Source organism: Scyliorhinus canicula, chromosome 10 (genome assembly GCF_902713615.1).
Source record: "Scyliorhinus canicula chromosome 10, sScyCan1.1, whole genome shotgun sequence".
NCBI lineage: Eukaryota > Metazoa > Chordata > Chondrichthyes > Carcharhiniformes > Scyliorhinidae > Scyliorhinus > Scyliorhinus canicula.
The window spans coordinates 140,057,422-140,081,025 of record NC_052155.1 but is presented as its reverse complement, the minus strand read 5'-3'; the positions used below and the strand labels follow the sequence as shown (position 1 = coordinate 140,081,025).

At 47.9% G+C, this 23,604-nt stretch overlaps 1 protein-coding gene across 5 annotated transcripts in view; it reads right to left on the bottom strand.

The window, feature by feature from the left end:
- Positions 1 to 23,604, bottom strand: part of deptor (DEP domain containing MTOR-interacting protein) — a 123,597-nt gene that overhangs the window by 54,656 nt on the left and 45,337 nt on the right. For all 5 annotated transcript variants that reach the window (XR_005462134.1, XM_038809798.1, XM_038809796.1 and 2 more), the window contains 2 exons: positions 15,095 to 15,218; positions 7,212 to 7,390 (listed from right to left, as the gene is read on the bottom strand). Coding sequence is in view for 4 of the 5 variants with exons in the window: in XM_038809798.1 (XP_038665726.1) it covers positions 7,212 to 7,390; positions 15,095 to 15,218 (303 nt within the window). In the remaining variant the exon portion in view is untranslated. The remainder of the gene's footprint in view (positions 1 to 7,211; positions 7,391 to 15,094; positions 15,219 to 23,604) is intronic.

Below are 23,604 nucleotides of genomic sequence, written 5' to 3'. Positions count from 1 at the left end.
CTCCATCTGCCATCTCTCCGCCCAAGTCTCCAAACGATCTAAATCCTGCTGTATCCTCTGACAGTCCTCATCGCTATCCGCAATTCCACCACCTTTTGTGTTGTCTGTAAACTTACTAATCAGACCAGTTAAATTTTCCTCCAAATCATTTATATATACTACGAACAGCAAAGCTCCCAGCACGGATCCCTGCAGAACACCACTAGTCACAGCCCTCCAATTAGAAAATCACCCTTCCATTGCTACTCACTGCCTTCTATGACCTAGCCAGTTCTGTATCCATCTTGCCAGCTCACCCCTGCTCCCGTGTGACTTCACCTTTTGTACCAGTCTACCATGTCAAAGGCCTTACTGAAGTCCATATAGACAACATCCACTGCCCTACCTACATCAATCATCTTTGTGACCTCTTCGAAAAGCTCTATCAAGTTAGTGAGACACGACCTCCCCTTCACAAAACCATGCTGCCTCTCACTAATACGTCCATTTGCTTCCAAATGGGAGTAGATCCTGTCTCAAAGAATTCTCTCCGGTAATTTCCCTACCACTGACGTAAGGCCTCTAGTTTCCTGGATTATCCTTGCTACCCTACTTAAACAAAGGTACAACATTGGCTATTCTTCAGTCCTCCAGGACATCACTTGAAGACAGTGAGGATCCAAAGATTTTTGTCAAGGCCTCAGCAATTTCTTCTCTAGCCTCCTCCAGTATTCTGGGGTAGATCCTATCAGGCCCTGGGGACCTATCTACCGTAATATTTTTCAAGACGCCCAACACCTCGTCTTTTTGGATCTCAATGTGACTCAGGCTATCTACACATCCTTCTCCAGACCAACATCCACCAATTCCTTCTCGTTGGTGAATACTGAGGCAAAGTATACACTTAGTACCTCGCCCATTTCCTCTGGCTCCACACATAGATTCCCTTGCCTATCTTTCAGTTGCCTTTCCCTGCTTACCCTCTTGCTTTTTATGTACGTGTAAAAAGCCTTGGAATTTTCCTTAACCCTATTTGCCAATGACTTTTCGTGACCCCTTCTAGCCGTCCTGACTCCTTGCTTAAGTTCCTTCCTACTTTCCTTATATTCCACACAGGCTTTGTCTGTTCCCAGCCTCTAGCCCTGACAAATGCCTCCTTTTTCTTTTTGACGAGGCCTACAATATCTCTCGTTATCCAAGGTTCCTGAAATTTGCCGTATTTATCCTCCTTCCTCACAGGAACATGCCGGTCCTGAATTCCTTTCAACTAATATTTGAAACCTCCCACATTTCAGATGTCGATTTACCCTCAAACAACCGCCCCCAACCTACGTTCTTCAGTTCCCTCCTAATATTGTTATAATTAGCCTTCCCCCAATTTAGCACATTCACCCTAGGACCACTCTTATCCTTGTCCACCAGTACTTTAAAAGTTACTGAATTGTGGTCACTGTTCCCGAAATGCTCCCCTACTGAAACTTCTACCACCTGGCCGGGCTCATTCCCCAATACCAGGTCCAGTACTGCCCCTTCCCTAGTTGGACTGTCTACATATTGTTTTAAGAAGCCCTCCTGGATGCTCCTTACAAACTCTGCCCCGTCTAAGCCCCTGGCACTAAGTGAGTCCCAATCAATATTGGGGAAATTGAAGTCTCCCATCACAACAACCCTGTTGTTTTTACTCTTTTCCAAAATCTGTCTACCTATCTGCTCTTCTATCACCCGCTGGCTGTTGGGAGGTCTGTAGTAAACCCCCAACATTATGACTGCCCTCTTCTTATTCCTGATCTCTACCCATATAGCCTCACTGCCCTCTGAGGCGTCCTCCCGTAGTACAGATGTGATATTCTCCCTAACCAGTAGCACAACTCCGCCACCCCTTTTACATCCACCTCCACCCCGCCTGAAACATCAAAATCGTGGAACGTTTAGCTGCCAATCCTGTCCTTCCCTCAACCAGGTCTCTGTAATGGCAACAACATCATAGTTCCAAGTACTAATCCAAGCTCTATGTTCATCTGCCTCACCCGTAGTATTTCTTGCATTAAAACATATGCACTTCAGGCCACCAGACCTGCTGTGTTCAGCACCATCTCCCTGTCTGCTCTGCCTCAGAGCCATACTGGCCCTATTCCCTAGTTCTCCGGTGCCCACCCCCCTGCCATACTAGTTTAAACCCTCCCGTGTGAAAGTATACATCTCAATGGACAGTTTGTCTAACATCCAGTCCTGGGATGAGCAGAAATTTCCTCCATTGTCAGCCATCGCCACAAGCTCTGTTCCCTAGCCACCAATTCTCCCTGGCACTCTATTTACAACCTTGGTGTTATTTGATACCACAATGAGCTTCTGGCGCACATCTGTTCCAAAACTAAACCAAACTACTTCCACCTTCATAACGTCATTTGACTCAATCCCTGACTCATCTCACTTGTACCTAAACCTGCACCTATTCACTTGTTACCACTAGATTTGACTCTGTCGACGCTCTCCAGGTTGGCCTCCCACCTTTCACCCTACATTCTAAACGTTGGTGCCCATATCCTGACGTGGACCATTATCCACTTACCTATCACCCCTGTGCTCGCTGACTGACATTAACTCCAGGTACAGCAACACTATTTTAAAACATTCATCTGTGTGTTTCAAATCCTTCCATGATTTCATCCCTCCTCCATCATGTAAGTATTCAAGATCTCGGAGGTCCTCCATTCTCTTCCATCGTCCAACCCAGATTTTAATCACTCCCTCCACCCTGTCATTCTGCCTTTCACTCCCCCCTTAAGATGCTCCTTAAAACCTCTCTGATTGTGCAAGGTTTTGGTTACCTTGTCCTTCCGAGTCCCAATGATACTTTTAGAACATAGAACATAGAATGATACAGCGCAGTACCGGCCCTTCGGCCCACGATGTTGCACCGACATGGGAAGTCAAAAACTAAAGGCCATCTAACCTACACTATGCCATTATCATCCATATGCTTATCCAATAAACTTTTAAATGCCCTCAATGTTGGCGAGTTCACTACTGTTGCAGGTAGGGCATTCCACGGCCTCACCACTCTTTGCGTAAAAAACCTACCTCTGACGTCTGTCCTATATCTATTACCCCTCAATTTAAGGCTATGTCCCCTCGTGCTAGCCACCTCCATCCGAGGGAGAAGGCTCTCACTGTCCACCCTATTTTTGATTGATAATGCTGCTAACTATGCTGGGACGTTTAATCTATGCTAAAGCTGCTAAGTGCATCATTGTCAGACTTTCATTGGGCTCATTGAAAACAAACAGCCAATTTATTTCACATTTTCTGCAAATTTCCGTGTGGACAGCTAATTGTATCAGATTTTCCACTCTGTACACGCAAGTATACATACATGCACACAAAGCTCCCCCCCCCCCCCCCCCCCACCGCCTAAAAATATTCAAATATTCAATATTAAAATGCTGCATTAAAAATATTGGAAACTTTCAAAAAAAAGATACAACAGCAGCTGTAAATTTTAATTCAGCTGCTTTAAAGAACAGAAACAGGTCTTTTGCCCTTTGTAATTATTGTTCCGTAAAGGAAATTTGATCCTAATGTCAGGAATAACTAATCTGACAACTCATGCCAAATATCATCCGCCAGTACCACAGTTTTAATGTCTGTTGATCTCCTTGGCTTGGAGTTCAAGAGGGTTAAAATCCGAATCGCTGTCTCCGAATAGTTTGGAGCTTGAGAAAGAAGAAAAGGGGCGAACAATGAAAGAGAAAAATTCCTTTCTAAGAAAAGGGTAGCCTGGTTAGAAAACAGGGCACTTGCCTCCTGAGCTGAGTGGTCAGGGATGGACAATAGTCAGGTGTTATAATTGACCTTCGTGTTGGAAGGCGGCTCCTGCTTCCTCTCACTAACCAGCAGGCATCTTTCTCTTGCAAGGACAAAATGTCAGGCTTTTGGCTGTGCGACACTCCATGATTGAACTGCCAATTGACACATTGTCAAGCCGCACACATAAGAACATGCCCTTGGAATGTATTGGGATGGTACCCATGGAAACAAGAGTCAAAACTCTAGGGGGATTGGATGAGAGAAAAAAAATTGGCCACGAATAAAAATGACAACATTAAAACATCCCAACACCCCCACACTCCTATAACAGTGCCAGACAAATAGGGTTATTCGTCTGTATATGATTATATGACAGATCAGATTTCCTGGAACATTGCTAAACAGCATATGGATTTGGCTTGTGAAGAAAATAAGATCTTAAAACCATCTCTCCATCGGTTTTTCAGTAGACCAAAAAGGAAAGTTGCATACATATTACACACAATATTGCATACTTAGGAAATCTGGCAGCTACAGAAATGGCAATTTTTCCATAATTGACGTATCAGTGTGCATATAGGCAGCATTTCCCTTTGCGATAGCCTGTCCAGCAACTGAGGCAGTACACAAAATGTCTCTTCAGATTTCAGACACGTAATAGCACAGTAAACTCCTAGAATTGGCTGCAAGAACAGAAGCACATCGGGCCAGAAACACTACAACAACACAAAAGCGAAATACTGCAGATGCTGGAAATCTGAATTCGAGACCAGAAAATGCTGCAAGTACTTAGCAAGCAGGGTCTATGGACAGAGAGTGTCCAGAGAGATCCCGCGGGATCTTCCAATGCTGTTCACCACGGCAGATCGGGAATCCAGCAGGAGGCTGGTGTGAAACTGATTTGCATCCCACTAATGGGTGAAGGCTTGACCAGAGTTTTCCCTCACTCCACAATGTCAGCAGGAAAACATGCCGGGACTTACCTGAAGAAGGCCTAGGGTCGTCTCCTAAATTCAGGTGGAGACCACCACAGCCGTGGATAGGGGAGAGCATCTATCAGCTTCAGTGCCTTTGAAAAGGTCCATCTTCCAGTTTCAGAAGCCCATCTTCTTTCTTCAATGGTGGGTCAGCGATGTTGGGCGCCGTTTAAATATGTAACCCAGATATGGCAGAGGGACGTGCACCACAGAAGACAGTGCAAAATGCCTGGATGTATAACTCATTACGCCAATGACAGAAGATATGGCTTGGTTTCCTGCCAGTGTCAGTCACCACACAACCCTCCCCTGCCACGGGACTTAGTCCTGGAAAGGAGAATTCCACCCATAGGCTTGGACAGGGAGTAAAACCGATTCTTAAAAATCTAAACTTGAAAAAAAGTTGGAGAGAGGGTGCCCCCATTTAAAAACACTTTCTCCCTTACTTACCTTTCATTGCAGGCTGCTGCTCCTTTCAAGCTGGAAGGCTTCTGATTGGCCCGATAAGTTCGAGAGCCAGTTCACTGTCCTTCATTGGACGGTGAGCCCTCCATTCAGCCATTAACTGACCACTCCAGAGAAAAGCACAATGATTGATCACATAAATGTGGGTCAGAAGCCCATGCTCAACCCACCTTCAGGGTTAGAAGACTGCAGGGAAAAATCCTACCCTTCATTCCAGCCAGTACGATAGCCCTGCAACATCCCTCTTGAATGCCCTGGAGATTGTCTTCATAAAATCATCTGATTCATTGCACAATGAAGCAAAGTAACAGGGTGTGTTTTATTACCTGAGGTGCCCTTTTACAGCCAATAGGTCTTTGGCAGTGTAATATGAGTCATGCTGAGATATTGCTACACAATCATCATCTGTAACACATGCTGACACATGCCTCTGCAGGTGACTAGTAGGAAATATTTCAGACTTGCAAAGCTGAGCATAGGATATGTGATACATTAAAAATTTGGGAACAACTCTACAGACCTGATGCTTAAACTGTTTTGACTAGAATTCAAAATGCTGCGAAATGACAATTTGTTCAAAACAAATTTCTCACCTGGGCAAGTTTAATTTCTAAACAAAAATATATTCAACTAAAAAGAGTAAAAAGAATAACACGCCACCGATAATCACACAAACATACTTGTGCAGTTTTTTTTAAACCTGTCTCCCTACTTATGACTCTGAAAAGAGTAATTCATGCTCGAATATGGTTCTGGACATACTGGCAACCACCATAAGAGAGTCCTGATTATTTCACCTGGATAGGTACAGTGGTCACAGCTGAGGCAACCCCACCTTCATTCAACATCTGTACTTTCCAGCAGTGTGAAATAAAAATTAGACGTAGGAACCCCGGGCAAGTTCTTCTTGCAAGCCTTGGGATCCCTTGGCAAATTACTATCCTGGCTGAAATAAAAATTGTGCTGGAGCCTTTCACATCATTTAACCAGAGAGCATCTTGAACAGCTAACGGCCAGACCAGGTTTAAATAGGAGAGTTTATCAATGTGGGGCTTTGGGAGGCGGTGGACAGGCATTTGGTCTATTGGACAGTGAGGGCGGAATTTTACTCTTGTGTAATTTTGCGGTCCCCCTGTTGTCAATGGGGTGGGGGGTTTTCCATTCCTATTTTCGGCAGGCAGGAATGGCATAGGGGTGGAGAATCAAGTGGGAGGTCTAAAACAGCTTTTGCACCAGCAGGATTTCCCTGTTCAACTGTCCCCGGCCCCCCGCCTAGGATGTAACAGGAATAGTGACTTTAGTGGAGATTCCTATTGACATATACTTACCAATGCAGATCGACCCCCACGTGAAATTGCCCATTCACGTTGGCGTGAGGGCACACCAACATTATTCATGACAGGTGCCCCACAATGTGTACCTGGTGAACAGAACCCGCCGGAGGTTTACAGGTAAGTGCAGCCCCCGGGGGGGGGGGGAGGGGGGGGGGGGGGGGGGGGGGGGGGGGGGAGAGGAATCATGCCTGAGCGGTACATCCCAGTGCCGAGGGGTGTTATGAAGGGCAGTTGCCGAGGGTTCTGTGTCCATGGTGCATGGGGAGGGGAGGAGAAAGAGTTCTTTGTTTCTATTTTTGTGATCTTTCAAGAGCCTGAAGTTTGGGACCTGCCACTTCACTCTCCCACCCCCTTCCCTCCTCCCCACCCTTCACTCCTCCTCCATCGCTAACCCCCACCCAAACAGTGTCTAGAAATATGGTGGGAAAAGCCGGTTGGCTCATCTCCGCTTTTCCTACCTGAGCTGACATTCTTGCGGTGGGGGAGATCAGAAAATTCCAGCCAATGGATCTTTGTATACCTCTCCGCATTTTAGGGCTCCACCCTGCTACGAGATAGCCACAAAGTTTCACCCATAATTACAACTGATATATTTAATTGGGGAAACACTTAACACTGCACTTCAAAAAATAATGAATCAATTGCTCACCATGCTGAATAATGCCATGTTCCAGCAGCCGACAAGAGAGCTGTTCACATTCACTCCTTATGGCAACTTCTCCTTCTTGAATTAGCCAGTCAATAAATTCAGTGGCTACAAAAGCCCGCTGGTATTTCACTCCTTCCTCTTCCCGTGTCTGCATCAGACAGTTTTCAGTGCTCATCAACCTATCATCACAAAGATACAAATGCAACCCATGATCTAAAAGCACTAAACCTATACAAACAGTGACTGACCCAGGAGAGTAGGCGGGAAAAAAGGAATTGACAACTTGGATGTAGCATCAATGTTCTTGAATCAAAGCTAAAACTCAAAATCGCATCAGGGTTCAACAATCGGCATTCTCTGTTGCCAGTCCACCCCAGCTACTGCTGCGGGAGGGGGGGGGGGGGGGGGACGGAGAATTTGGAGCTGAGCCAAATTTCTCATTCACTGCAGCGGGACCGGAGAATCTCACTGCTATCAATGGATGCTTGTACGTCAAGTTTTGTTTTGTTTTTGGCCTGTATGGAAGCTCTGGATAGGAGAAGGAAATGTACGAGGGAATGATTTTCAAATCCAAGAAAGTATTCATTTGAAAACAAGATAAAAGTGCAAACATTTTAAAATATCAATGTCTTTATTCCATGCACAGGCACTGGACCTCATACATTGTACAAGTTTTTAAAAAATATATTTTATTGAGGTATTTGAAAATTTTTGTAACGGTAACATAAACAATTAAATCAACATGGTAAAATAAACATTTCCCAACCCCCCCCCCCCCCAGCCCAATCTTCACACACCTCAACCATACAATAACAATTCACGCCCCCCCCCCTCCCTTAGAATACGGCATCTGCTGACATTTTAATTTTCCCCGAGAAAGCCACCTCCGGGTGAATCCTAACATTGACCCTCTTAAGGCGAACTTTATTTTCTCGAGACTGAGAAACCCAGCCATGTCACTGACCCAGGTCTCTACACTCGGGGGCTTAGAGTTCCTCCACATTAATAAGATCCGTCTCCAGGCTATCAGGGAGGCAAAGGCCAAGACGCCAGTCTCTTTCGCCCCCTGAACTCCCGGATCTTCCGACACTCCAAAGATCGCTACCTCCGGACTCGGCACCACCCGTGTTTTTAGTACCGTGAGCATTGCCTCAGGAAAACGCTGCCAAAACTCTCTAAGCTTTGGGCATGCCCAAAACATATGGACATGATTTGCTGGGCTTCCCGCGCACCTCGCAAACCTGTCCTCTACCTCGAAAAACTTGATCATCCTAGCCAGTGTCATGTGTGCCTGGTGGACTACCTTTAAATTGTATCAGGTTAAGCCTGGCACATGATGAGGAGATATTAACCCTCCTTAGGGCATCCACCCATAGACCCGCCTCTATTTCTCCTCCTAGCTCGTCCTCCCACTTGCCCTTAACCTCCTCCACCGGGGTTTCCTCCGCCTCCGAAAGGTCCTGGTAAATATCCGATACCTTCCCCTCTCCCACCCAGGTGAGCGTATGAGTTTTTTTTAACCGAAAACTTTGCATGCCGGAATTTCCAAAGACAAAGCCCCGATTATTTTACTGTTAACAGAATTTAAAAGGAATTCTGAGAAAGGACAAAGAAAGGGTGAAGAGGAGGAGAAAGGAAAAGGAAAATGTGTAAGTCAGAACCATCAGCACCAGAATTCAACACCATGCCTCCCAATTACTATGTAAAGAAAAACAGTCGAAAATCACATTCATGTTAAGTTTCATGTCAAGTTGCTTATCACCATGGCAAATGCTTCACTTTCGTACCAAAAGCAGCCAGTATCCCCTTTAATTTACAAAAATATAAAATAGTTGTCCAATAAAACTTATTGCACTTTCACTAACAAAGACAAAAATAGGACGATATTTCTTAAATCTGGAATCATTATGAAGTTCAACCCTGAAGAGTAGAACCAAACTCACTCCCGAGGCTAAATCAGTCACTCCCAGCTTTAGGAACACATGTTGGAACTGATGGATACAATTCATTTACCATTCAAGTCCTCGAGCTGGAATTGATTGATTGATTGATTTGATTTATTGTCACATGAACCGAAGTACAGTGAAAAGTATTTTTCTGCGGCCGAGGAACGTGCACAGTACGTAGTACGTACATAGTAGACACAAGAATAATCAACAGAGAACATTGACAAATGGTATATCGACAAAACAGTGATTGGTTGCAGTGCGGAACAAGGGGCCAAACAAAGCAAATACATGAGCCATTCTGGCCATTCAACCCGGCGGGATCTTCCAGTGCCGCCGATGGCAAATCCCTGTTGCATGTTGTCCGGTGGTGGGGGGACGCACAGAATAGGGAAACCCCATTGACAGCAGCGGCATCAGAAGATCCTACTGCCGACCAATGGTAGGCTGTCTCCGCTGCCACAATAGCACTGGGGAAATCCTTCCCCCAGGTTTTTATTTTAATATTTAAGATGGCCTTGTAGATTCTGTGAGAAATGAAACAAGGGGCGCGATTCTCCTGGTGCGTTGGGCTCTCGCTTGAGCGCAACGTGGTCGGAAAATCTCAGGAAAACCCTCCAGCGATCCTCCCGATCGGCTCCACGCCTCCTGCGATTCTCCGAAGTCCCGCAAGACATTGGAGTAGGAACCCCGCCCCAAATGGGTGGGACCGAATGACGCTCGCGGAAGTAGGTCGTAAACCTACTTACAACCTACCTGCACGGGATCCACCAACCTCCCTGGATTCTTCGGCCTCCCCAGTGAGGTTGCAGCCGGGCGTCGATCAGTGCTGGTCCACACAGCCGTGGAGCAGGCGGAACGGTTCCCGGGGGGGGGGGGGCACCGGAGAGCCCAGGGTGGTCAGGGTAAGTGGAGGGTGACTCCCGGTCCCTCCCCTTGGAATGCGGGTGACTTGGCACTGCCCAGCTGGCACCTTGATACTGCTACCCTGGCACTGCCAAGATACCCAGATGGCACTGCCATGCCAGCAGGAGCACTGTCTGGGTGCCAGGGTGGCAAGTGCAAGGGTGCCTGAGTGTTAGGGTGGCACTACAGAGGGCCAGGGGGCGAGTGGGGCCATGCCCATAAAATGAGGGTGGAGGGGGGTTGGGTGGGGGACGTAGAAGCGAGGGGGTGCTGTAAGGGGGCTTGGGGGCCTGAAGAGGGGGGACCCCCAGGGACCCCATAAGACCATAAGACATAGGAGCAGAATTAGGCCACTCGGTCCATCGAGTCTGCTCTGCCATTCAGTCATGCCTAATATTTTCTCATCGCCATTCTACTGCCTTTCCTCATAACCCCTGATCCCCTTATTAATCAAAAACCTATCTATCTCTGTCTTAAAGACACTCAGTGAATTGGCCTCCATAGTCTTCTGCGGCAAAATGTCCCACACATTCACCACCTTTTGGCTGAAGAAATTCCTCCTCATCTCTGTTATAAAGGATCGTCCCTTTAGTCTGAGATGGTGTCGTCTGCTTCTAGTTTTTCCTACAAGTGGAATCATCCTCTCCACGTCTACTTTATCCAGGCCTCGCAGTATCCTGTAAGTTTCATAGTGGGGTATCCTCACTTGGGGAGTGTGAGATAGTGTCTGTGTATGAGGGTGATGACATTGCCCATGGATGGGCACTGTAGGGGACCCACAAGCTCACTTAGAGATCGGGGCACCTTTTCATAATGGCAGCCCGATCTCAGAGTTCAGCTGCCCAGTGCTAAACATTCGAAGTGTGGGCTAAACCAGTGAGAAACTCTCTGGTGCCCAAAATATGAATAGCGGTGGGGAACTCACCGGCAGAGCCGGCAGGAAATTCCCTGAAAAACCCGCCACAAATTAAATAAGGGCTGGATTCTCTAAAGCCCCGCGGAGAATCCAATTTCACGCCGAAATCTTTCCCGACGCCGTTCCGACGATTATCCGGAAGCCAAGAATTGGCGCGATTGTGGAGTACGCCGTGTGGCTGGGGGCCCAATGGCAGAGGCCCGCCCAGCGGTCCTCTGTTCCCGACTGGTCAGTTTCCCGACGGCGTGGAACTAGCCTGCTATTGCCAGTCGGGATGCTGGCGTGGCGGCTACGGTCTCAACCCACGGCCACCCTGGTGGGGATGGGGGGGGTTCTCACACACGGCCAGGGGTTAAATCCGCTTGGTTGGATGCTCAGGCGCACATGCGATCTGGGGGGTCTAGTTTTTCAGTCTGCCTCCGTGGTCCGAGACCGCCATGGTGCTCGCCATGGCCGCTGAAGGCCGCAGCCGTGTGCAAACTCAAAACCGGACGTGCGGGGCCCCGTATCCACAGCTAAAGCTGCCCGAATGTCTCCGGGTCACTGCAGGGCATTGAATTAGCTGTACTTTTTTTAACCAGAATTTCCGGGATTCTCTGTCGGCTGATTGGGCAGAGAATCCTTCTTGACGCCAAAATCGTGACGAGTGCCTGTTTCACACCAAATCGCAATTCTTAATTCTTCGGTACTTCGACAGCGGCGTGGATGCGTACCGGAATGCACGTACAGTAAACACTGTTGACATAGCATTAGCAGGTCTGCCCCAGTATTCTCCGGGGCCTCTGCGGTGCTCCGCCTCCACTGGGGGCGCATTCCCAACGGCCAGCTACACTAGTGCTTTAATAAATTGTGAAACAGTGCAGCACAGTAGCGCAGTGGGTTAGCCCTGCTGCCGCACGGCACCGAGATCCCAGGTTCGATCGCGGCTCTGGGTCACTGTCCGTGTGGAGCTTACACATTCTCCCCGTGTTTGCGTGGGTTTCGCCCCCACATCCCAAAGATGTGCAGGCTAGGATTAATTTAATTGTCCAGGCTAATTTTTTTTAAATCGTGAAACAGGCGCTGTGACTGCTGAGGGGGAGAGAGAGTGTGTACAGAAAGTGTCCAATATCGTCATAGTTTGCTGACAGTTGTGTCGCTGGACGGGGGGCTTCTGCCAGGGCCAGGAAGGCATAGCGGGTGATAGCCAGGAGGTGGGCTGTGGGGTCAGGGTGGATGGGCACGGAGCACCATTGCTGCGGCTTGCAAGACAGCAATGCCGCTGACTGCCCACTGTGAACTTAGGGCCACAGGTCTTATGGGTGGCCCCTCCCCAGTTGCCCTCTAGCCCCAGCCAACCACCCATCAGTGGGATGGGCGTGCTCCAGCGCAACCAGTGCCGTCTGTTTAAAAAATAAATTTAGAGTACCCAATTATTTATTTCTAATTAAGGGCCAATCTAGCAAAGCCAGGCCACCTATCCTGCACATCTTTGGGTTGTGGAGGTGAGACCCAGGCAGGCTCGAGGAGAATGTGCAAACTCCAGACAGACAGTAACCCGGGGCTGGGATCGAACTCGGGTCCCCAGCATCGTGTGACAGCAGTGCTAACCACTGCGCCACCATGCCACCTCAACCAGTGCCATCCTGTTGGCTGGGATCAGAGTGTGTGGGGAGTAATGTGTATAATGGCTGCAACTTGTCAGCCTCCCGATTGTCATTATGGATCCGGCAAATCCCGCACTGTTTCTCATTGGAGCCGATTGTGTTCCACATGGCGTCTGTCATCAACTTGTTATCAACCTGTAAATTCTTCCAATGTGCCTGTTGGCAGGAAGAAAGAGTGGGAGAGTCGGTGGCACAGTGGTTAGCACTGCTGCCTCACAGCACCAGGGACCTGGGTCAAGTCTGGCCTTGGGTGACTGTCCGTGTGGAGTTTGCATCTTCTCCCCATGTCCGGCTGCTCTGGTTTACTCCCACAGTCCAAAATTGTGCAGGTTACATGGATTAAGCCCCTTAGTGCCCAGGGGTGGGCAGGTTAGGTGGGATTATGGGACATGCAGCAGACCTCAGCATGGTGCCCCCCCCCCACCCTCCATGAGTATGCGCCTGGCAATACATCCGCCCAGCAGCGTATCGTGCCTTGGCCGACCCACGTCCAGCAGTGTCGCCCACGGCCCCCGCCCCATTTCTCTCCCCCACTGTAATATGCCCCCCCCCCCGCGATGACGGATGCGTGTGAATAATGATGCCCCCTCTCTGTCCCGACAGGAGTTTACCCACAACAGACGGGACAGGGTCCAGAGGTGCGGCTGGATGCCGGACATCAGAAGCCCCCTACCCCCACGGGTGAAATGGTGTGTGGGGGGGGGGGGGGGGGGATGTTGAGAGAGAGGGAATGACAGATGAGGCTACGTCCTATGTGAAGCGGGTGAGGATGAGCGCCTCCTGGCCCTCCGGACTTGCCGAACTCTTCCCGCTGCCATCTGCCCTCCATCATCTGGCTGGTCTGCAGGCCCTCCCTGGGGTCATCCCCCAGCCCTTCCTGGTCCGGCGGGCCCTCCCTGGGGTCATCCTTCAGCCCTTCCTGGTCCGGCACCTCCTCGTCCTTGTCCTCCTCCTCGGTGGTGGGCACATGTTCCTCCCCCTTCGCCTCCTGCACGTTGTCCAGCTATTCTTCCAGATTCTAGACAACACAGCAGACCTCCACGAAATGGGCGGCGCTCACTACAGTGCACAACCAGAGCAGTGGAGGAATTGGCACACGTTGTCAGTTATTTGTTTGAAAGATCAGTGACACCTGCAGACCTTGGCCAATCGCGGGCCTCCCCTTTTGGGTCTCTCCCTGGCCTGTTGGTCGGCTGGGACCTCAGGGTGTAGGGTGGGGCCCTGCACATGGGTCGCCGCTTTGAGCCTCTATTGATGCTGCTGCCACTGCCTTCTCCACTGTCCAGCCACCTGGCCTGCCAGCAGCACCACTAGGAGTGAGTTTAGCCCACACTTCAAATTTTTTTCAGCACTGTGGAGCTGAATTCAGACATCGGGCCGCCATTTTGAAAGGAAGCCCTGATCTCTGGGTGGTTCCCCCTGCCCCTGCCCCCCCCCCCCCCCCCCCACCTATGGGCAACGTCACCCCCCACCACATGGGCATTACTCCTCCCACCTCACCCCCAGGCCCCCCCCAAGTGAGGATTTCCCGCTACGTGGTCCCTGGTGGACACCATCTTCAGGACCTCCCCAACCGTTACAGGCACTCCCCTCCAGGACCCTGACCTGGCACCCACCCAACATCCCAGAGGCCCCTTCTTATCTGCCCTGCACCTCCACTACCCCCTCCCCACCTCCTTTCATCAGCATAGCAGCCCTCAGGCCCAGACCCTTGTCAGCGCTACCCTGGAATCCCAGCACCCTTGCACTGCCACCTGGCAGTGCTCCTGCCAGCTTAGTGCCACCCGGGCACTTTGGCAGTGCCAGGTTGGCAGTGTCAAGGTGTATGAGTTCCAGGGAGACGGCCAGGGAGCCACCTGTATGATCCTTGGCCACCCAGCGACCTCCAATGGACTGGGAGACCCCACGGGTGCCGCTCCGCCTGGTCCACATTTGTGTGAAACCAGTACTGATCGGCGCCCAGCTGCGGCCTCCCTGGGGAGGAGAGTAGATTCCAGGCCTAAGTACGTTAAAAATCTACTTATCTGTGCACTGTTTGGTCATGCCCCATTTTGATGGGATTCTGATTTTGACACCTTGCGGGACTTGAGAATATACCCCGAGACGTAAAGGCTGCCAGGGGGCCGCTCCCAGGATCTACCGGCCGTGTCGCGCTTTCGCTCAGATCGGTAGATCGCGCGCAACAGATCTGACAAAAACAGAAAGGGTCACCAAGCTGAAACAGTGACTCAGTTTCTCTCTCCAGATACTACCTGACCTCCTGAGCACTTCCATCACTTTTTATTTTTACTCATCAAAAAAATAAAGCAGTTGCTGTCTTCAAGCCCATCGGTTTACAACGGTTTACCCCCTGTAACTATAAAAGGAGTGGAGTACTGGCATTAACAAAGTAACTTCAACACATAGATATTAATTTCCTGCAAGGTAATTAGTGGGTACGAAGATCCATCCGAAACACAATCCACTTACTTTTCATATATCCTTTGACCCCTTGTGAAAACCTTCACCTCGCTATCCAATGGGAAAGTGCCATCATCTTTCCTGAAGCGGTAGAAAAGTTTAGCATCCTTAAATTCCTTATGCTCGTCACAAACTAAAGAGAAAGCACAGAAAAATTCAGGATTAGTACATTTTGGAACACAGGTCAGAATCAGCTAATTAGAGAATATTTTGGGTGGGATGTTTAATAAGGACATGGGGAGGACACACCATGTAAAATAAAGAAACAGTTTTATTTACACTCGATATGTACACTGCCAAGGAGATCCTTACTGGGTTCTTGTTCTGGTCGGTGCCTTACTGGTCGACCTTTTATACAGAGGTTAATAGTGACCCCATCTAGGTGCTCGTACTCCGCAAGGACACGGGGAAGATATTCATTCCCACCCCAGAAGCCCCATGCAGGCTATTACAGGATGCTTCATGAGCATTTTATTACATGTTAACACAATATCACACCAGCAGCAATTTACGGGGGATTATCTCATCGATTCTGTCCTTTATTCAACTCCGCTCTCAAAGAAACTACAGACAAATCACAGACTTTACTAGCAAGGGCAACAAATTAATGACAACTTGCAAGGCTGATTTATAAAATAATTAATACGCAAACCAATAGATTTTTTTTGTCCATATTGAAATGAATTCTGAACAGTTTAAACTTACAAAAGGACGGTGGGTGGGGTAATACTTAAATAACCCACATTTAACAGATTAAGGAAGATCACGTACTCTTGGCTGTACATATATATAGTACATCTTCACAGAATTCAACTAATGAGAAGTGTTTATTGAGAGAGGCATCTAGTTGGGTAATATGAACAGTCTTCTTTTGCATCACTCCATTTCTATTGAGTAATATTGAACTAACCAACTACTTCAGACTAACTTGCTTATTATTCATTACGTTTAGGAGGTTAATGAGAAAACTCGATTGCTGTCTGAAATTGACCCGTTACTTGTTAAAAGCACAATCTCAGAAATATGAGAATTGGGCTTCCCTGGCGATTTCCTTTCTATCAGTCAATATGCTGTTTGGGACCTCAACATGGAACTCATCTTGGTGCAGCAGAATGAAAACGGAATATCAGAAATGGAGGGAATGATCTAACGTAAAGGCTCCTCGCCATTTGTGGAGGGTTATCCTAGGAGTTTCCCACTTGCTCTGTCAGCAAGTTCCCCACCACTATCTAACGGCTCTAGTTACTAGTTTTAATTTGATTCAAAATACTATTTTTAAGTTGATTTGAATTACTATTTTTTAACATTTGGCCGACATTATTATTTTTAAGTTGATTTGAATTACTATTTCTTAAATTTTAAATCTCACTTAAATAAATATTTTGAGTTGATTTAAATTACTATTTTTAAGTTGATTTAAATAATTTTTTACATTTTAATTAAGTAACTATTTAAATTGTTAGATCAACCAAGATAAATACTCAGGGATAAAGCTAATTAAATAGTACATGGAGATTGGATTTAATCTGACACAAAAACACCTTAAATTTAATTTTAAAGGCTTAATTTAAAGGAAAAATTCATGGCAGGACAGCTCCAAGGTGTGGTCTGCTCCTCTTGTTCCATGTGGCAGGCTGGGGACAGTTCCAGTCCCCAGGGTCAGCACGTGTGCAGGAAGTGTCTCCAGTTACAGCTCCTGGAAGCTCGAGTTTCAGAGCTGGAGCGGCAGCTGGAGACACTGTGGAGCATCCACGAGTCGGAGAGCATCGTGGATAGCATGTATGGAGAGGTGGTCACACCGAAGGCTCAGGCTCCGCAGGCAGGAAGGGAATGGGTGACCACCGGACAGAGCAAGGGAGCAAGGCAGGTAGTGCAGGAATCTCCTGTGGCCATGCCCCTGCAGAACAGATATACCGCTTTGGATACTGTTGAGGGGAATGGCCTCTCAGGGGAAAACAGCAACAGCCAAACTCGTGGCACCGCGGTTGGTTCTGCTGCAGAGGTGAGGGGGGATAAGTGTGACAGTGCAATAGTTATAGGGGATTCAATGGTAAGGGGTATAGACAGGTGTTTCTGTGGCCGCAAACGAGACTCCAAGTTAGTATATTGCCTCCCTGGTGCCTGGCTCAAGGATGTCTCGGAGCGGGTACAGGACATTCTGGAGGGGGAGGGTGAACAGCCCGTGATTGTGGTACACATTGGTACAAACGACGTAGGTAAAAAAAGGGATGAGGTCCTAAAAGCAGAATACAGGGAGCTAGGAAGGAAGTTAAGAAATCGGACCTCGAAGGTAGTGATCTCAGGATTACTCCCGGTGCCACTTGCTCGTCAGAGTAGAAATGACAGGATATACAGGATGAATACATGGCTGAAGGGATGGTGTCAGAGGGAGGGTTTCCGATTCCTGGGGCATTGGGACCGGTTCTGGGGGAGGTGAGACCTATACAAACTGGACGGGTTACACCTGGGCAGGACTGGAACTGATGTCCTTGGGGGGCTATTTGCCAGAGCTGTTGGGGAGGGTTTAAACTAATGTGGTAGTGGGGTGGGAACCGATGCAGGAAGTCGGAAGGTAGTAAAACAAGGGCAGAAACAAAAGGCAGTAAGGGGGAAAGTGTAAGGCAGAGAAGTGATAGTCAAAAATCAAAAAGGGCGACAGTACAAGGTACAGTGACTGAGGGGAGCTTAGTGAATGGGCCCAGTAATACTAAAAGGAATAAAACGGGAAGTAAAAACATAAATGGAAAGCGACGCGGCAGGTTGTTACATGAAGATATGGGTTCAACGACAAGGAAAATTAGAAGAAACGTTAAGAGGAAATATAACTTAAGAGAGGTTACTGATCAAGTGTTAAGATTTAAAACACAGGTATAAAAGTCAACATAAGTGTACTTTACCTGAATGCTCGTAGTATTCGGAATAAGGTAAATGAGTTGATGGTGCAAATCATTGTGAATGATTATGATTTAGTGGCCATGACTGAAACATGGTTAAAGGATGGTCACGACTGGGAGTTAAATATCCGAGGGTATCAAACTATTCGGAAGGACAGAGTGGATGATAAAGGAGGTGGTGTAGCTCTGTTATTTAAGGATGACATCTGGGCAATAGTAAAGGATGACATCGGTGCTATGGAGGATAAGGTTGAATCCATTTGGGTGGAAATCAGGAGTAGTAAGGAGACAAAGTCACTGATAGGAGTAGTCTATAGGCCACCAAATAGTAACATTATGATGGGGCAGGCAATAAACAAAGAAATAACTGATGCATGTAGAAATGGTACAGCAGTTATCATGGGGGATTTTAATCTACATGTCAAGTGGTTTAACAGGTCGGTCAAGGCAGCCTTGAGGAGGAGTTTATAGAACGTATCCGCGATAGTTTCCTAGAACAGTATGTAATGGAACCTACGAGGGAACAAGCGTTCCTAGATCTGGTCCTGTGTAATGAGACAGGATTAATTAATGATCTCATAGTTAGGGATCCTCTCGGAAGGAGCGATCACAATATGGTGGAATTTAAAATACAGATGGAGGGTGAGAAGGTAAAATCAAACACGAGTGATTTGTGCTTAAACAAAGGAGATTACAATGGGATGAGACAAGAGCTAGCTAAGGTAGACTGGGAGCAAAGACTTTATGGTGAAACAGTTGAGGAACAGTGAAGAACCTTCCAAGCAATTTTTCACAGTGCTCAGCAAAGGTTTATACCAACAAAAAGGAAGGACGGTAGAAAGAGGGAAAATCGACCGTGGATATCTAAGGAAATAAGGGAGAGTAGCAAATTGAAAGAAAAAGCATACAAAGTGGCAAAAGTTAGTGGGAGACTAGAGGACCGGGAAATCTTTAGGGGGCAACAGAAAGCTACTAAAAAAGCTATAAAGAAGAGTAAGATAGATTATGAGAGTAAACTTGCTCAGAATATAAAAACAGACAGTAAAAGTTTCTACAAATATATAAAACAAAAAAGAGTGGCTAAGGTAAATATTGGTCCTTTAGAGGATGAGAAGGGAGTTTTAATAATGGGAGATGAGGAAATGGCTGAGGAACTGAACAGGTTTTTTGGGTCAGTCTTCACAGTGGAAGACACAAATAACATGCCAGTGACTGATAGAAATGAGGCTATGACAGGTGAGGACCTTGAGATGATTGTTATCACTAAGGAAGTAGTGATGAGCAAACTAATGGGGCTAAAGGTAGACAAGTCTCCTGGCCCTGATGGAATGCATCCCAGAGTGCTGAAAGAGATGGCTAGGGAAATTGCAAATGCACAAATGATAATTTACCAAAATTCACTAGACTCTGGGGTGGTCCTGGCGGATTAGAAATTAGCAAACGTGACACCACTGTTTAAAAAAGGAGGCAGGCAGAAAGCGGATAATTATAGGCCAGTGAGCTTAACGTCGGTAGTAGGGAAGATGCTGGAATCTATCATCAAGGAAGAAATAGCGAGGCATCTGGATTGAAATTGTCCCATTGGGCAGACGCAGCATGGGTTCATACAGGGCAAGTCGTGCCTAACTAATTTAGTGGAATTTTTTGAGGGCATTACCAGTGCAGTAGATAATGGGGAGCCAATGGATGTGGTATGTCTGGATTTCCAGAAAGCTTTTGACAAGGTGCCACACAAAAGATTGCTGCATAAGATAAAGATGCACGGCATTAAGGGTAAAGTAGTAGCATGGATAGAGGATTGGTTAATTAATAGAAAGCAAAGAGGGGGGATTAATGGGTGTTTCTCTGATTGGCAATCAGTAGCTAGTGGTGTCCCTCAGGGTTCAGTGTTGGGCCCACAATTGTTCACAATTTACATAGATGATTTGGAGTTGGGGTCCAAGTGCAATGTGTCCAAGTTTGCAGATGACACGAAGATGAGTGGTAAAGCAAAAAGTGCAGAGGATACCGGAAGTCTGCAGAGGGATTTGGATAGATTATGTGAATGGGCTAGGGTCTGGCAGATGGAATACAATGTTGACAAATGTGAGGTTATCCATTTTGATAGGAATAATAGCAAACGGGATTATTATTTAAATGATAAAATATTAAAATATTCCCTGTGCAGAGTGACCTGGGTGTGCTAGTGCATGAGTCGCAAAAAGTTGGTTTACAGGTGCAACAGGTGATTAAGAAATGTAATTTTGTCGTTCATTGCTAGAGGGATGGAGTTTAAGACTAGGGAGGTTATGCTGCAATTGTATAAGGTGTTAGTGAGGCCACACCTGGAGTATTGTGTTCAGTTTTGGTCTCCTTACTTGAGAAAGGACATACTGGCACTGGAGGGTGTGCAGAGGAGATTCACTAGGTTAATGCCAGAGTTGAAGGGGTTGGATTACGAGGAGAGGTTGTGTAGACTGGGACTGTACTCGTTGGAATTTAGAAGGGTGCGGGGGGATCTTATAGAAACGTATAAAATTATGAAGGGAATAGGTAGGATAGATGCGGGCAGGTTGTTTCCACTGGCGGGTGAAAGCAGAACTAGGGGGCATAGCTTCAAAATAAGGGGAAGTAGATTTAGGACTGAGTTTAGGAGGAACTTCCTCACCCAAAGGGTTGTGAATCTATGGATTTCCTTGCCCAGTGAAGCAGTTGAGGCTCCTTCATGAAATGTTTTTAAGATAAAGATAGATAGTTTTTTGAAGAATAAAGGGATTAAGGGTTATGGTGTTTGGGCCGGAAAGTGGAGCTGAATCCAAAAAAGATCAGCCATGATTTCATTGAATGGCGGAGCAGGCTCGAGGGGCCAGATGGCCTACTCCTGCTCCTAGTTCTTATGTTCTCATGACACTGGTCTTTTTTCGGCCCTGGGCAGTTTTTAACCAGTTTAGCCCATGCTTAAAAATTTATTCCATCACTTGGGAGCTGAACTCGCTGACCAGACCGGCTCCTCCGAGATCAGGGTGCCATTTTGAAAGGGTGCCCCAATCTCTAAGTGTGCTTGAGGATCCCCCACATCCCTCACCCATTGGCAGAAACCTCCACAAGGGTGTCACCCGACACCCCTCCAAGTGAGGACATTCCGCTATGTGCTCCATGAAGGTCCCCCTCTTCAGGCCCCCAATCCCCATTACAGGTGTCCCCCCCCCCCTTCCAGGATCCTCACCCTTCACCACTCCCAAACTCCCAGAGGACCCTACTTACATGCCCTGCAGCTGCCCCCACCCCCAAACTTCATACGACCCCTCCACTCTCCTTTCATGGGCATGGACTCCCATGGCACCCAGGCATTCCACCCCGGCAATGCTTCTGCCAGCTTTGCAGTGCCACCCGGCACCGCCTCGGTAGCCGTGCCAAGGTGCCCACGTTCCTGGCACCTTGGGGGGAGGGCAGGGGGGGTCACCCTGTCCTGTCCCTGACCACCCTGGGGCCTCTGATGGCCTGAGAGACCCCCTGGGTGTCTTTCCACCTGGTCCATGTTTGTGTGGGCCAGAACTGAACGGCGCCCGACTGCATCCTCCCTGGTGAGGCCGATAGATCCCGAGTGAATACACTGGAGTTGGTTTAAAACTGACTTAAGCGAGCGTGGCTTGGTCTGACCCATAATAGGCAGGATCCTGATCCCGACGCCTCACAAGATCTGGGTAGATCTCGCAAGGCTATCGGGAAGCCTTAACCCGGCATCTACCAGCTGCATCACGCTCCTGTTTGAGCACGGCACGGCCAGTAGATCGAGCCCAGAATTCCTTTTCCCAAAAACAGTGGTGGTACGGAATCAGATCATCATATGCCTCATGTTGACACATTTGAGATGAATTTGAGAGAACATGGAGCAAGTGGAATAATAAGTTTAGTTTAGGCATCAACCGGGAAATGCTACATACAGACAGCAGTATTTATTATGAACACACATGTGTGCCCTTACATTTTTATTTGACATGCGGAACGTAAAATAAAATATTGGTCAGGATTTAACTAAATGGATACAAAGTCCCATAGAGAGCGCTTTTGGCCGAGTGTTTCCTAGCACTCGCAGCACCAAGAAACAAAACACAATAGAAAGGCACCGGGTATAGATAGGGGGCCTCAGCTGGGAGCACATGACTAAGGCCTCACATAGCCCCGTTTTGTGCACTGAGGAGCTCTGCTCGTCAAATCTCCTCCGTGTAGCGAGAGATTGGGACGCCGTTTAATATTGGCGTCCCGATTTGTGGAGCCCCCAAAGTGACCCGCTCCCCTCCAAAGCCCCAACATATTATGGGAGGGTCCCCGGCCCCCTCCCCACATTCTCCCAACGCCGGTGCTGGGCACCCCCAGACAAGTCACCAGCGCACAAAACGTGCCAACCTGGCAGTGCCCCTGTCAGCTGGCAGCATCACCTGGGCACCTTGGCAGTGCCACACTGCCACAGAGCTGGCACTGCCTGGATGCCAGGCTGACAGTGCCATGGTGCGCAAGTGGCACCAGCAGTGTCAGGATACCATCCTGCCCAAAAGGGTGTGCATCTGGGGGGCCTCCAATCCCCTGGGAGACCCCACACGTACTATTCTATCTGGTCCACGTTTGTGGAGACTAGGACTGAACGACACTCACCCGAGGTCTCCGAGGTGAAGGGGATAGATCCCAACACCTCGTGTAACTGCGTATTTCAGTGAGACTAGCTGTCTCGCTTTAATATGCAGATTTGCCAAAAGGTGACCCCGCCCACAATGGGCAGGATTTACATCGCAACGTCTCGCGAGGCATTGTGCCCCAGGTAGATCCCGGGAGCGGGGCCTCCCAACATTTATCAGCCACACTGCGCTGCTTTTCGATCGTGCCTGCTGTATTCCAAGTTAGAACAATTCCATGTTGGAACGTAAACAGTGCAGTGACAACATCTCAGCATCTTGGTAGGACATATCAGATAGGACATAGGTTGTTCTGAATACACACTGCAAGTATGAAAAACGAAATGAAAATGAAAATCGCTTATTGTCACGAGTAGGCTTCAATGAAGTTACTGTGAAAAGCCCCTAGTCGCCACATTCCGGCGCCTGTCCGGGGAGGCTGATACAGGAATCGAACCGTGCTGCTGGCCTGCTTTAAAAGCCAGCGATTTAGCCCAGTGTGCTAAATCAGCCCCGATAATAATGTAGTGTGGGCTGAGTGTGCATTCACAACTTTCCCTGCCCCTGTCATTTTGTTTTAATGTCAGTGTAAAATCCCCCTGAACTGACCGCTTAGCAGCTCGAGCAAGATTATTTTCAGCAGAAGGTTGGGATCAAGTTATCTGCTTGGAGTGGCAAATATCTTGGAAAACGAAAAGGATATGGAAAAGTGGAATTAAATTTGGGCATATTCACAATAACATTAATCAAATGTACACGTAACCATTTATTTACGGACTTCCGGTGACGGCCATGGTGAGAGTGGTAGCACATTTGGGGGCTCCTGCTTGTGGTGGACTTTTTGGACCTTTGCCCCGGCTAACGCAGAAGAGAGAGATTGTAAAAGGTGCAGGAGGGATGGAAGAAGAGACTATCCCCCCGGTATATGAATTTGTAGACCAGAAGTGGTCGAAAAAGGAGAGAAAAACGGTTGAAA